The sequence below is a fragment of the Athene cunicularia genome (genome assembly GCF_003259725.1).
Source record: "Athene cunicularia isolate RWA chromosome 9 unlocalized genomic scaffold, athCun1 chr9_part2, whole genome shotgun sequence".
NCBI classification, from domain to species: domain Eukaryota; kingdom Metazoa; phylum Chordata; class Aves; order Strigiformes; family Strigidae; genus Athene; species Athene cunicularia.
The window spans coordinates 82,471-94,346 of NW_020799111.1; the positions used below are offsets into that span (position 1 = coordinate 82,471).

General features: G+C 57.3%; 1 protein-coding gene and 1 long non-coding RNA gene across 12 annotated transcripts in view; one reads left to right on the forward strand and one right to left on the reverse strand.

The window, feature by feature from the left end:
- The window catches only part of LOC113483754, a 15,553-nt gene extending 7,855 nt beyond the window's left edge, over positions 1 to 7,698 (forward strand). Inside the window, exon 3 of the long non-coding RNA XR_003399084.1 lies at positions 7,686 to 7,698. This is a non-coding gene — a long non-coding RNA (uncharacterized LOC113483754). The remainder of the gene's footprint in view (positions 1 to 7,685) is intronic.
- Positions 1 to 11,876, reverse strand: part of KIF1A (kinesin family member 1A) — a 33,603-nt gene that overhangs the window by 16,502 nt on the left and 5,225 nt on the right. For 4 of the 11 annotated variants that reach the window (XM_026855564.1, XM_026855563.1, XM_026855561.1 and 1 more), the window contains exons 5-25: positions 11,615 to 11,793; positions 11,138 to 11,249; positions 10,682 to 10,759; positions 10,304 to 10,369; positions 10,029 to 10,046; positions 9,580 to 9,655; positions 9,383 to 9,461; positions 8,984 to 9,126; positions 8,543 to 8,569; positions 7,002 to 7,210; positions 6,415 to 6,494; positions 6,017 to 6,092; positions 3,718 to 3,797; positions 3,358 to 3,464; positions 2,712 to 2,795; positions 2,407 to 2,587; positions 2,252 to 2,324; positions 1,911 to 2,004; positions 1,625 to 1,773; positions 1,295 to 1,473; positions 1,068 to 1,205 (exon numbers count right to left, since the gene is read on the reverse strand). In XM_026855564.1, the coding sequence (XP_026711365.1) occupies positions 1,068 to 1,205; positions 1,295 to 1,473; positions 1,625 to 1,773; positions 1,911 to 2,004; positions 2,252 to 2,324; positions 2,407 to 2,587; positions 2,712 to 2,795; positions 3,358 to 3,464; positions 3,718 to 3,797; positions 6,017 to 6,092; positions 6,415 to 6,494; positions 7,002 to 7,210; positions 8,543 to 8,569; positions 8,984 to 9,126; positions 9,383 to 9,461; positions 9,580 to 9,655; positions 10,029 to 10,046; positions 10,304 to 10,369; positions 10,682 to 10,759; positions 11,138 to 11,249; positions 11,615 to 11,793 (2,228 nt within the window). The remainder of the gene's footprint in view (positions 1 to 1,067; positions 1,206 to 1,294; positions 1,474 to 1,624; positions 1,774 to 1,910; positions 2,005 to 2,251; positions 2,325 to 2,406; positions 2,588 to 2,711; positions 2,796 to 3,357; positions 3,465 to 3,717; positions 3,798 to 6,016; positions 6,093 to 6,414; positions 6,495 to 7,001; positions 7,211 to 8,542; positions 8,570 to 8,983; positions 9,127 to 9,382; positions 9,462 to 9,579; positions 9,656 to 10,028; positions 10,047 to 10,303; positions 10,370 to 10,681; positions 10,760 to 11,137; positions 11,250 to 11,614; positions 11,794 to 11,876) is intronic. The other 7 variants (XM_026855568.1, XM_026855566.1, XM_026855565.1 and 4 more) reach the window with 3 other exon arrangements.

Here is an 11,876-nt window from a genome sequence, read left to right on the forward strand (position 1 = left end):
TCCTCATGCCCCTGGTGCTGCTCGTCAGCAGGCTCGGTGATGTCGGAGTCGGGGTTCGAGAAGGTAGGGGAGGGGGTGAGATCAGCCATGCGCTCGCTCATGCATGTGTTGAAAAGAGGAGAGCTGTTGCAGCCAGAGATATCTGAACTAAGGTTAGTACAACAAGATAGAAGACAGGTTAACACCAGCTGTTCCAAACAGAGAACAAGAATAGGAATTTTGCTTTTTTGGGGGGATCTTTTTTTTCTTTTCTCAGTTGGGTTTTGGGGTGGGTTTTTTTCTGCATAAACCAAGGGGTGTTGGGAAATAAAGACATGCCCATCTGGTGCATCTCTAAAGGAAGCCATCAATGGCCAGCGGCTATAAAGGGTGGAGAAAAGAGCAACCCAAGGAACTGGTACAAATGGTGGGAATTCCCCTCGCTGGCTTTGCAGGCAACACGGGGACAAGGCGGGTGGCATGAGGCTTGCCGTAGCCCCGCCACCGAAGGGAATCTCTCCGCGTGTTTTGGCACGTGGGGGGATGCCTCCGTGGCAGGCGCGGTTGGTTGGGCCATGCAGCTCAGCCCCCTGCCCACCAGGGCAGACCCCTTCTCCAGGGTGGCCCATCCTCATTGCCAGCACCGCATCCTTCCAACTGGCGTGCAGTAAGCACACAGAGACGCATGGCACATACTGTACAGACGGATGCTCGGACACCAACGCGTGCACATGGACGCGTGCCAGCCGAGGCATAGGTGCGACTGCACGGGCTCAGCATACTGGGCAGCCGCGGCCCCCTGCCTCCCATCGGTGGCAAGCCAGGAGCCCGTGCCTCACAGCTCAGTGTCACGGCAGGCAGCGGGAGGGTGGCCAGCAGCTCACAGGTCCCTCGGGGTCCCGGCAGCCAATGTGGAGGAGAACCATCACAGGCAAGATGGGCCCGACCAGCACTGGGGCGGGAATGCGTACTCCCATGGTGCGGCCCCGGGGAGACGAATGCCCTGTGCAAGGCAGAGCGGACGGCGCTTTCTCCTGCAGGGCTACCTGCAGGTCCCAGCCATGCTTAGAAGGAGCCGAAGCGCTCACCTGCCAACCAGCCTGAACCAGGGGAAGCGGTCATAGAAAGGATCTCCGCCAGTCACCACATTGTCGCAGTCCTCAATGACACTAGAAGGCACTTCGGCGGCACGGTCATACATTTCACGCATCAGGTCCAGGCGTTGCCTGCAGGCAGAGGGGAATGCAGCAGGCAGTGGTGAGAAACCGGGCCGAGGCTGGCTGGGCCCACCCTGGTGCGGGCATCATTCGCCCACCTCAGCTTCTCCAGGGTCCAGTAATGTGTCGCTCCGTTCTTCTGGTCCTGCACCTCTACAGCCACGATGGTCCGGGGGAACGGCCGCTTCTCCCGGTCTTTGGCAGCATCGGGAGGCAACAGGTCAGGAGGGAGAGGTGAGTACAGTGTGTCTGTGAGGAGCACAAACTGGAACTGGACCTGGAGAGGGGCAGAGTGGGATGGTGAGCCACCCAGGTGGACAGCAGGCTCCATGGGGTGCCTTCAGCAACCTCCTCCTCGGCACTTCCCTGGCCCACTCTTCTCTGCTGTGAATACTGCAGCAGGACAGAGAGGAGCCCCAGGCACCCACCTTCTTCTTCAGCTCCACACTGATGGCGTTGGCTTCCTTGAGAAAGATGGCATTGCCCCAGAGCAGGTCGCGGAGGGAGGTGAACTGGTACCATTTCCACTTCCTAAAGGCCCAGAGGGCCAGCTCGAACTCCCGCTCTGTCCACTGCACTGTGGGGACACAGAGAGACAGTCACCCCACTGCCAGGAGGGAGGACATGGGTGCAGAGGTGCCCAGGGGACCCATGGTCCACCCTTCTTGCTCCCACAGAGAACATCAAAGCCCTGTGGTGGCACCCAGCCCTCACCTTCATCCTCAGGTTCTTCTTCTTCTTCGTTTGCCTCAGGGTAATACCTCGAGTCCATCTGCTTCTGCAAAGCCTCCAGTTTGCTCTCATAGTCCTGGGGGAAGCAGGGAGAGGGATGATGCAGCCCACAGGGTGCGACCTTCCTCCATGCTGCCAAACAGCACTTCTCCCCTGCTGCAGCAACCCAGCCTCCTCCCTCCTCTTGATCCATGTTTATGGGGACAACCCCAAGAACAAGAGGTTTGCCCTTGCTTGTAGGACACAGACACCCCATACAAACACTTGCCAGGACTCTGCCATGCCTGGGCACCCTGAGAAGGAGCCAAATCCTGGCGACCTACCAGCCTCTGCTGCTCGAGAAGGTAATTTGCCTCCTCCCGCTCCCTCCGGTATTGGTCCTCCAGTTCCTGGAGCCTGCGAGGAATGGGGAAGGAGAGGATGACCAACCCAGAGGTGGATACCCATCTCTCCATGGCCCCAGCCCCTGTGCCCTCACCGCTGCTCCATCTCCTGCTTCATGTCAATGCCCTGCTTCTCCAGCAGCTCTCTTTGGGCAAAAGCCCAGTCCACGGGCTCAGCAGGTGTCTCAGCACACGGGGTCCGCTCCCGCTCCTGCCGAGCCTGCTCGGGGTGGTTGAAGCGGAAAACGTGGCTCTTCCCCATGATGATGCGATTTCCTACAGGAATGTACGTGGGGCGGGGGGAAAGGGCATGGGTTTGACATGGAACAACCTGCAGGGTCCCAGCGGGATGGAGGGACACAGGTTAGAGCAGCACTGGCGTGCCGACTCTGGGGCCAACCTGAGCGCAGGATGCTGGGCTCCGTCACCTTTTTGCCATTCACGTAGGTGTCGGCACCTTCACAAGGCTCCAGGGTCACTATTACTGCAGGGTCAGTGGGAGGGGGAGAGAGGGAGTAAAGGTAAGGTAGAGGCAGGGGGTAAACAGGGCATCCACCAGCAGCACCCCTGGGCAACCAATGGGACTCAGTCAGCCTCATGTTAATCAGAGCAGTCCCAAGGACTAAATGCAGCTGGAGACTGGACATGAGAGATCAGAGCCTCCAGCACACAGCTCCAGCCTCTCCAGGCTCATCTCCCAAAGCCCTTTCAACCCCAGGCTCCTGCTGGTTTTTGGGTTGATCTCTGCTCTGTGTCTTGGGTGGGGGAATTGTCTATGGTCTGCTCTTCCATCCTGCCCTCATCTCCCTGGCTTGCCTCTCCATGGCAGCTCCCATGTGTCTTGCACGAGATTCTCTCCCAGCTAGGTGAGGGCCGTAGCTCGCTCTGGAAGCGTGGAGAAGGCACAGCCACATAGGAGAGCCCCAGCCACACAGGAGAGCCCCGCTAGCCTGAGGAGGGCAGGACCCCACCTGGGGGCAGATGCTGGGGATGTGCAGAGGGACTGAGGTCCCCAGAGAGGTGGAGCCCCTCAAGACAAGGAATACCTTCACCACTGGTTTTGGTGTCACTGCGGAAAAGGCAGTGCTCTTCCTTAATGAAGTGCCCACTGAGAACGATGTCCTGCCTCTTCTCTGCATCTTCCCGGCCAACCCTGCCAAGAAAAAAACCCAGCTCAATACTTCCTCAGAGCAGTCATTCCCTGGGCCTCCCCCCAGAACCAGGAGACCAACACCCCCAACAAGATTGCCAGGCAAATACATTTTTCCCATACAGCTACGGCACTTTGGGGATGCCCAGAAACGGTGCCCAGCCTGGGGACAGATGTTACCCCACAGCCCCCCGGGGCGAGTCAGGCACTGAGATACAGGCTAGGCTCCCACTGCTCCACAGCACCTGACCCTCACCTTGTTATCCCATCCTTGATGTAGTAGAGAAGACACTCGGACATGAGTGGGTCCTCGTTCAGGTTGACCAAGTGGGGTGTCTGGGAGAGATGAACAAGAGTCACCCCAGCGTGCCCAGTCTACCCAGGTGCTAAGGTATGTTCCCAAGGGAAGTTGGAATGAAGCAGCACTTCTGCCCCCAGCATGTGGACAGGCTCTCCTGCCCTCTGTAGCTCCAGGACAACATGCCCAGGCAGATACTTTTCAAGGGGACTGCAGAGACCTGAGCAGCCAGGATGAGGATGACCTGCCTCTGCAGGCCCCCTTGCTCTCCTCCTCAAAGGGCTGAGCCCTGGGCACCCTTCCCCTGGCTGCCTTTGAAAATTCATAATGCAAACAGGCCCAACACAGAGCCAAACACTGCCCATGGGGAGTCCCTGATACAGCTTAGTGCCTCCTGGGGCAGGACCCTGCCTGCCTGTGCTGCCCGTTCATGGGCCCTCGCCTCACCATAGCCCCCAGCTCCACTGTGGACAGCGTAACTGGGGCAGAGCCATGTCCCATGCAGTGGCTGGTTCAGTATAGTGGAACTAGAAGTTCCTCCACTGATGATACAAGGACAGATGAAGCACCCAAAAGAGCAGGTCCCAGACCAGAGGTTCAACAAAAAGTAGTAGAGACCTGTAGCCATATCTCCAGGTTGAATTTTACTCTGGTCTCCTTCCTAACAGTTCCCTCCCATCATTTTCTTCCCCAAGGTCACAAACCACTTTGTTCTCCATGAGAGGGAAGTTTCTCCCCCAGCCTCAGGCCTCTCCAGCTGCAGCTATCTTAGCTCACTCCATCGCAAGCTGCCATGACTGGGTCTTCAGGCTATACGCAAAGTCGCGGGAGCATCAGTAGGTGAAGTTCTGAGTTTCCCACAAATAAAAGCAGAGACCATAACAACGTCTTATCAGCCCACACGCGGCATGCAGAGGTTTCCCCCTTACAACAGTGCTCTGACACCTGGCTGATAGGAGAGACTCACTCCAAATAGTGCAGGAGAGCGGGAGCTCAAGGGAAACACAGGTTCTTCTCCACGGTGGCTGGAAGGAATAAGCTGGCTATAGTATTTAACCTCAAGCCCTTCTAAGCAGACATGCAGCCGCCCCAGGATCTTAGACTTCAGCTTCCAGTTTTTCTCCAGGTTTGTGAGGCTGGATAGTAGAAGGCAGATGCTCTACCTTTCACTGAGCTTCCTGGAGATGTAACCACCCCAGTAATTGCATACAGCAGGACAACAGAGTTCTGCCCCTGCTTTGCCCTTAATGAAGTCGGGTTTTGCACACTAGCAATGCCAACTTTCCTTGCCAACCACTGGAGAAGTCAGAAGAAATTCCACCCATCAGATAGCTGAAGAGTAAGGAGGTACGAAAACCACCACAGCAATGCCCCACCTCCAAGACCAACCTGCTTTGGGGAATAAACCCCCACGCTTTCTACACAGAGGTCTGGGGTCCTAACAAGCAGCGGCTAAGAATGAGAAACAAAGATGACAATGTAGAAATCTGTCCTAAAAGCTGCACCAACTCACACAAGGAGAAGGTCCCAAAGCCTTCATCATCGATTGTCACCACCTCAGCTGGGGACACACACATCTACTAAGATGTTTGGCCAAGCCAGCCAGCATCAGCTGCTGGGGCAGCTGGTCAGCATCCCTCAGTGTGGCGGCAGAGCTGAGCCAGTACACCCTGGTCCTGCTGGCAGGCGCCTGCACCTCGCAGCCTGCCCTGCCCTGCAGGCTTCTGGGGGCTGGGGCTGTAAACTGAACATCACGGTTATACAGATGAGCGAGGGGCAGCAAGGTGCTGTAACTGCTGCTTGGCAGGGTTCGCTGGCACACACACTCTTTGAGGCATGGCCAGTGTTTGCTCAGAAAACACTGTCCAGGATGTTATAAGCAATAAAGAGTATGCAATATTTCTGCACCCCCGTTTCTCAGTGAGGGATTGCTGGTTTCAGAGGCAGTAATTCCAAATACCCCAAAGCATGGATTTTCATAAGCTGACACTGAAGTCCAACACAGCAGTTGTCAGCAAAGCCTGACCCGAATGGGACAGCATCTAGGCAACGGGGGCTGGACATTTAGCCATGTGTTTCTACCAATGTTCGTACCCAGCAGGGTCAACACTGGGATTTTCCCTGAGGGTTTCAGAGACAAGAAAATGCTAGTGAAATATTTGGGGCTGGCTGGCAGTGACAGAACAGGTCAGAAGGGAGCTGCAGGGGTACAGACCATCCCTCGTTTGCCAGGAAGAAGAGAATAAGATGATCCTACCTTTTTAGGAGAGAAAACACCCAAGGTGCCTCCATCCTCCCTCATGGCCACCCCCATTTCAGCCAGCAACGCTTCCCTGAGAAGCAAGAGAAAGAAGAGCCTGTCAAAGCCCCACGAGCCATTGGAGCTGGCACTAGACAAGCCCAGGAGCAGACCCAAGCCCATGGGTTTGTCCCACAGATCAAAGCTGTAAGACTTCTTCAGCTCTCTCCATGCCTGAGGAGGGTTTCTCAGAGCAGACCATGTCCATGAAGGATAACATGGTGGGCACTGGGGTGCCTTGGGGATGGTCAAATTGCCCAGCTGCCCCCAGGAGCTGAACTGCTGTAGGCAAAGTGCAGAGGAAGGGAGATGCCTGGGGAACCCCACACTGTCCAAACCCATCCCATCCCACCCACCTCTCCATTCGGATTGCTTCTGTCCTCCGCAGCTTCTCCTCCCACGTCTCATTCAGCTCTGCAATGATCTTCTCTGTTTCCTGGCAAGTGTGGGGTTAGTGAAGGGGGTTAGCATGTCCTACGGGCAGCAGATCTGCCCACTCTGCCAGGCACTGCCCAGCATGCTGCAGCAGGACACTGGTCTCAGTTTCAGGCTGGTTTAAATGAGCCGTAGTGGTATTTCACCCACATCTTTCCATCATCCCTGTCTTCAAAGAGCAGGACATGAAGACCAGCCTCTCCAACCCCTTGCTGCCAGCCCACTCCTGCACCATGCTGAGCCAGGAGTGCCTGTCCTGCAGGCAAAGGCAGCATCACCCCGCAGAGAGGACAGCATCACCAGATACTCTGCCATGGCAAACCCTCCCCTGGTCGGCAGTCCAGAACCCTGGGAGCTCTGGGTCCATCCACTCTGCAAGAACTTGCCTGAGCATTGCATCCTATGAGCATCACCCATGGGTTTCCAGAAAATACCAAACCTCCTCCACAAGCCTCAGTGCAAGAGCACTGAGCTAAGCCCTCTTTCCTGCCAGGCACCGGCCTCTCACCTTGAGCCTTTCAATCGCCTCTTCGCTGCCTGGAGCAAACATGATGCGCTCATGGAGGCTGGCAACGGAGGCAGCACGACTGGACAAGGCCGACAGGGAGGAAGAGGGGCTGATCCCAGCGATGGCGTTGGTCACTGTGGAGAGATTGTCATGGCGGTGACTCAGCTCTGCCCCTCTAGCATCATTATTGTTCTCAAAGTCGGACACATCTATGGGTGGGGAAGGAGGGGTGGGCCAGGGAAAGACACACGGACAGGAAGAGAAAGATAGAGACAAGAAAAGCTGTTGGGAAAAAAAAAAAAAAAAGAGCAGCTGGATGCATCAAGAAGAAAGCCAGGAATTACAAGAAGGCACAGGCGCAGGCAGCAGCAGGGCAAGGGCACACACATCTCCCCCAGCCCAGGCAGCCTGCCAGGAGCACGGGGCTGTTTTCATAATCAGCTGCGGGAACAGCTCTGGAGCCTTCCTGGGCTCCCAGGGATGCTTTTTTGATGCACCAGATCCTGCAGCCATCAGGCCTGGGATCAGCTGTCCTCCCCAAGAGTGTGCCACTGTCATCCACCAACACAGCCCAGGTGCTTTTCCCGGCCCAACTGCCCCAGATTAGCTGGATCTGTGGGCAGAGAATGAGAAGAGAAGGGGAGGTGAGGTGGTGGGCCTCTGCCCTGCAAAGGGGCCGGGGAGCTGGAGCAGGAGGAGCCGTGGGATCCCCTCACTGGCAGAGCCTGAGCCCCTGGCCCGCTGGAGCAGCACCTTGGCTGGGCAGGCAAAGAGAGCAAAGTGAGGGCAGGGTCACAACATGCCCATTGCAGGCAGCAGCGCTTGCCTGCTGGCACCTCAAGCGTCACCTGCCACTGGACCCCATGGCAAAGGGACCCATCCAGGTATTGGAGATGCTCCTCCAGCCCCAAGAAGGCTCAGCACACTGTGGCAGAGACGGGCAGGGCACAGGTTAGTATCTGCAGCGTTAGTCACCTATCTCCATCAGCCCGCATCCAGGGGAGCCAAGCCAGCGGGGGATGGGCCAGGCCCCCCATCTCCTCAGCGGGCTTGCCACAGCCTGGCTGCACCACCTGGCCCAGCGAGGGATGAGCCAATAGAACTTATCTGCAGGCAAAGACCTCCGGGCCATCACCACACACCGCTGCATCAGGAGAGCCCCATGCCAGCCCACCCAAGCACCGTGCTGGTCTCCAGTCCCAACGACCCCCAGCACCAACAGAAGCAGCAGCAGCAGCGAGAGGAAACATTGTGACAGCATGGAAGAAGGAGTCCCTGTGGGGATCTGGCCCTTGGCACAGCGGAGGAGAAGGACGTGGGTCCCTCCAAGTGCTATCCCGAGCCCAGGTGCTAACCATGACTCTGCCACCATCCCCTTTACCAGAGCCCTGGGGATGGCCAGCCTGTGGGCAAGTGCCTCTTCACCAGCCGAGGCTGGTTACAGGAGCCCTTCCCCATGCTGCACAGGTGCCCCTGGGCACAGCCTACACCTCCCAAAAGCCGTGAAGCAACAGAGAGTACCAGTGATGGGGAATACACACATTTGGATCCTCCCGCAGCAGGATGGGCTAAGAGAGAGAGAGAGGGCAGGAAGCAGGGGTAAGACGGTGAGAACAGAACTAGAGTGGGTTCACCTCAGTAGGATATCTGACAGCACACAGAGGAAAGCCCACAGGCAGGCACAGCCCTGGGAATATCTTCCTGGCACCCCTGCTGGGCATGGGATGCTGAAGACAGGAGGTGGAGGGGGAGCTCTGCCAACGTAAAGCAGCTCCTCCTGCTTACGGGAGTGGGCTGGGGGTTGTGAATGCGCGCAGAGGGTATCACCAGAGGTGTCCGGACCTCGCTCGGGCAGCATGATGCTGCCACGCAGCCGGCAGACCAGGACACAGGGCAGCCATGGGGACACCAGCCCCGCAGGCAAGGGGATTCAGTCCGCCTCTGCCTGGAGCCACTGCCAGCGCACACTGGGCGGTACCTACTGTCAATGATGTCCCCGAGGCCCTGGGCGTAGAGAAGGTCACGCAGACGTGCCACCTCATCCTTCAGCTCCCGGATGAGCTTGTTGTTGGGGTCCTCGTTGATGACAGCATTGCAGCGGATCTGCTTGGCACGGTCGGCATACCTAGGGAAGGGCAGAGCCCTGAGCAGTGGCAGCGGGGGCAAACCCACAGCTGCTGGGCAAGCAGGAGTGCAGCAAACAGTCCTTTGGAGGATCCCAGTGCCAGGACAATCCTTTGGCCTCATCTGACGTTGCAGGGTCCCCCCACAGCACGCCCCCAGCCAGAGTTGCTACAGAGGTGAGCAGAGCACATGGCAGTGCCTGGGTTTCAGGGACTCCTCCCTCCTTGCCTGCCATGTGGGTACACACTTCTTCCTACCTGAGGGTGCTGAGGGTCTCATCGTAGTTGATGTCAGCAGGACTGAGAGCAGCAACCATGGCTGTCCTGGAGTTGCCCCCTGCTCAGAGAGATAGATACACCCACATCAGGCAGATGCTGGTTCCCATGCCAGCCATCATCCTCCACTTGGCAGCCGTGCCCACCGCCAAGCCTGCACTTCCCACCCGTGTCCTCACCCAGGTTCTCCCGCAGCAGCCAGGTCAGCACTGAGTCCCGGTAGGGGATGAAATCTGTCTTCTTTTTCTTTTTGTTCTGAAGGATGGAGAGCAGAAGGAAGGGCTGTCAGGCTGCCTGCTCTCTTCAAAGGAAAGGTAACAGCTGGTCCTCAGCTACTGGGACTCAGAGGACGGCTTTGATCCACCACCATGACCTCGGGCAGCTCTGCTCAGCTGCACAGGTCCTGCCTGTGAAATGCCATGCCTGGGCTGGGCCAGGTGTTTAAAGCCAGGTCCTGAGAGCCACAGGGTGAGGAGAGTGATCAGGATGCTGAGGGCTCTGCCAGCCCTCAGGAGAAGCATGGTGTGGGTCCAGGCAGAGACTCAGACCCAAACCACCCTGCCACCCACTCCCAGCTGACTGTGCTAAAAACCAACCCCCTCTTCCCCAGCCCATCCAGGGCACCTACCTTGTTTGGCCCAGAATCCTGCAAAAAAAAAGCAGAAAGAATGTTTAAGTGAGCTGCTCCCCTCCACGGCACCCACTACAGCTCCCCGTCCCCCAGGCAGAGAGCAGCAGGTACAAGTCCCCACAGAGACATCAGCTTCACCAGCCCAGTTTATCCCAGCTGCAGGGACAGCTCAGCATGTATCTGCTCCTCCTTCAGAGCCAGAATGCTCTAGGCCTCAGAGGTGAGCACACTGCCCCACGGTGCTGCCACTAGTCTATACCCCGGCCACCTACCATTTCAGCCAAGGCAGAGATGACTTTCCCCAGAGTGGTCAAGGACTTGTTGATGTTTGCTCCTTCCTGGTGGAGAGAGGAAAAGCCGAGATGCTCAGGCCCAATTTCAGAGCAGCACTAAAGCCCAGTGCACCAGGAGATGGGAAGTCCCAGTATGGGGTGGGCAGTCCCACTACGGGCTGGTCTTACTGGGTAACCAGACCTCCCAACTGGGACTCGCAGACCTCGGTGGAACTGGCACTGGGCAGCTTTCAAACAAAACCCCGCCAAAGATTTTGGGCAAGGAACCAGGCAAAGAAAGGAGATGTCACAGCTGGGAATTAGAGGGCAGGATGTGGCATCCCTGCTGGTAGAAGGGGACCTCATGACAGCTCTCACCTTTAGTCTTGTACCCTTTGCACCAGTGGAGTCAGCTCGTTCGCTCCCTGCCAGGTCCACCAAGCTGATTTTGCTGACCTGCAGGCAGAGACAAGACTGTCGGCCCCAACAGACACAGGAAACAGGGCCCTGGCACAGAGACAAGGAGGGAGCAAGACCTCTTGCAAGATGACACTGCTCTGAAGTCAGAGATGGGCTCTGTGGGGTTATCCTTGTCAGGATGTGGCCAGGAGCCAGGCTAGCACCCTTGCAGGCAGGGCTGCAGGGTACCAGCTGCCTAATATCCTGTCCAGGAGCCAGTCCCTCGAGGGACCATGAGCCCAAATGGGATTTATCTCCATCCCGTTTCAACCCTCCCTCATGCCGCACCACCTCGTCCCAAGTGCTGCTGATAGCACATGAAGCCCTTCCCAGGTCCATGCAGGTTCCCCTGCGTCCTCCAGGCTCTACTCTCACCTTCTCAGTGGTGATGTCCGTCTCAGCGTCATGTCTCTTCTGTGTGAAGATAATGTTGAACACAGCGTGGGAGCGGCTGCTGGTCTCATTCATGTTGGTGGCAGCCACTGTGCTGCAGGGAGAGGAGGACAGGAAGGTGTGACACTCTGCAGGGGACTCTGGAGCTGCTGGCAACAGGGCCAGGGCTCATTTCAGGACAGGGTACATGATGGAAAGGCAAGTCTGAAGGACAGGAGAGGACTCTGGGAGGAGATGTGCAAAAGTCCAGGCTTTCTCCTGCTGGCACCAGGGCGTTTTGAGAGCAGGAAGGAGGTAAGGTGAAAATACGTGGAGGGAGAGGGGTACCCAATGCTCAGACTGAAGGGAACCGCCACCTCCAGAGAAGTCAGACTGGCAAAGCAAGGAGGGTAAACTGAACCTTCTGGAGATATCTGCAAGCTCTCCCAATCTTGCCCATCTCCTGCTTCCCCAACTCACCGGGCCTTGTTCCCAGAGTCCATGAGGTCCTGGATGTCATTGTAGGAGGTCACGGCCAGCTTGGAAAGATCCTCAACATATGGGCCCATAAGGGGGTGCTCCCTCACCCGCAGGTTCCCCTTGTTCTTGGGGTTCAGGAGGTCCCTCACACGCTCACAGTATATCTCCATGTAGCTCACCTAGAGCAGAGAGCATGGGCAGGGCTAGCAGCCAGCAGGGTGTGGATGCTCAGCACATAGGCAGAATCAGGCCCTGCCCACCC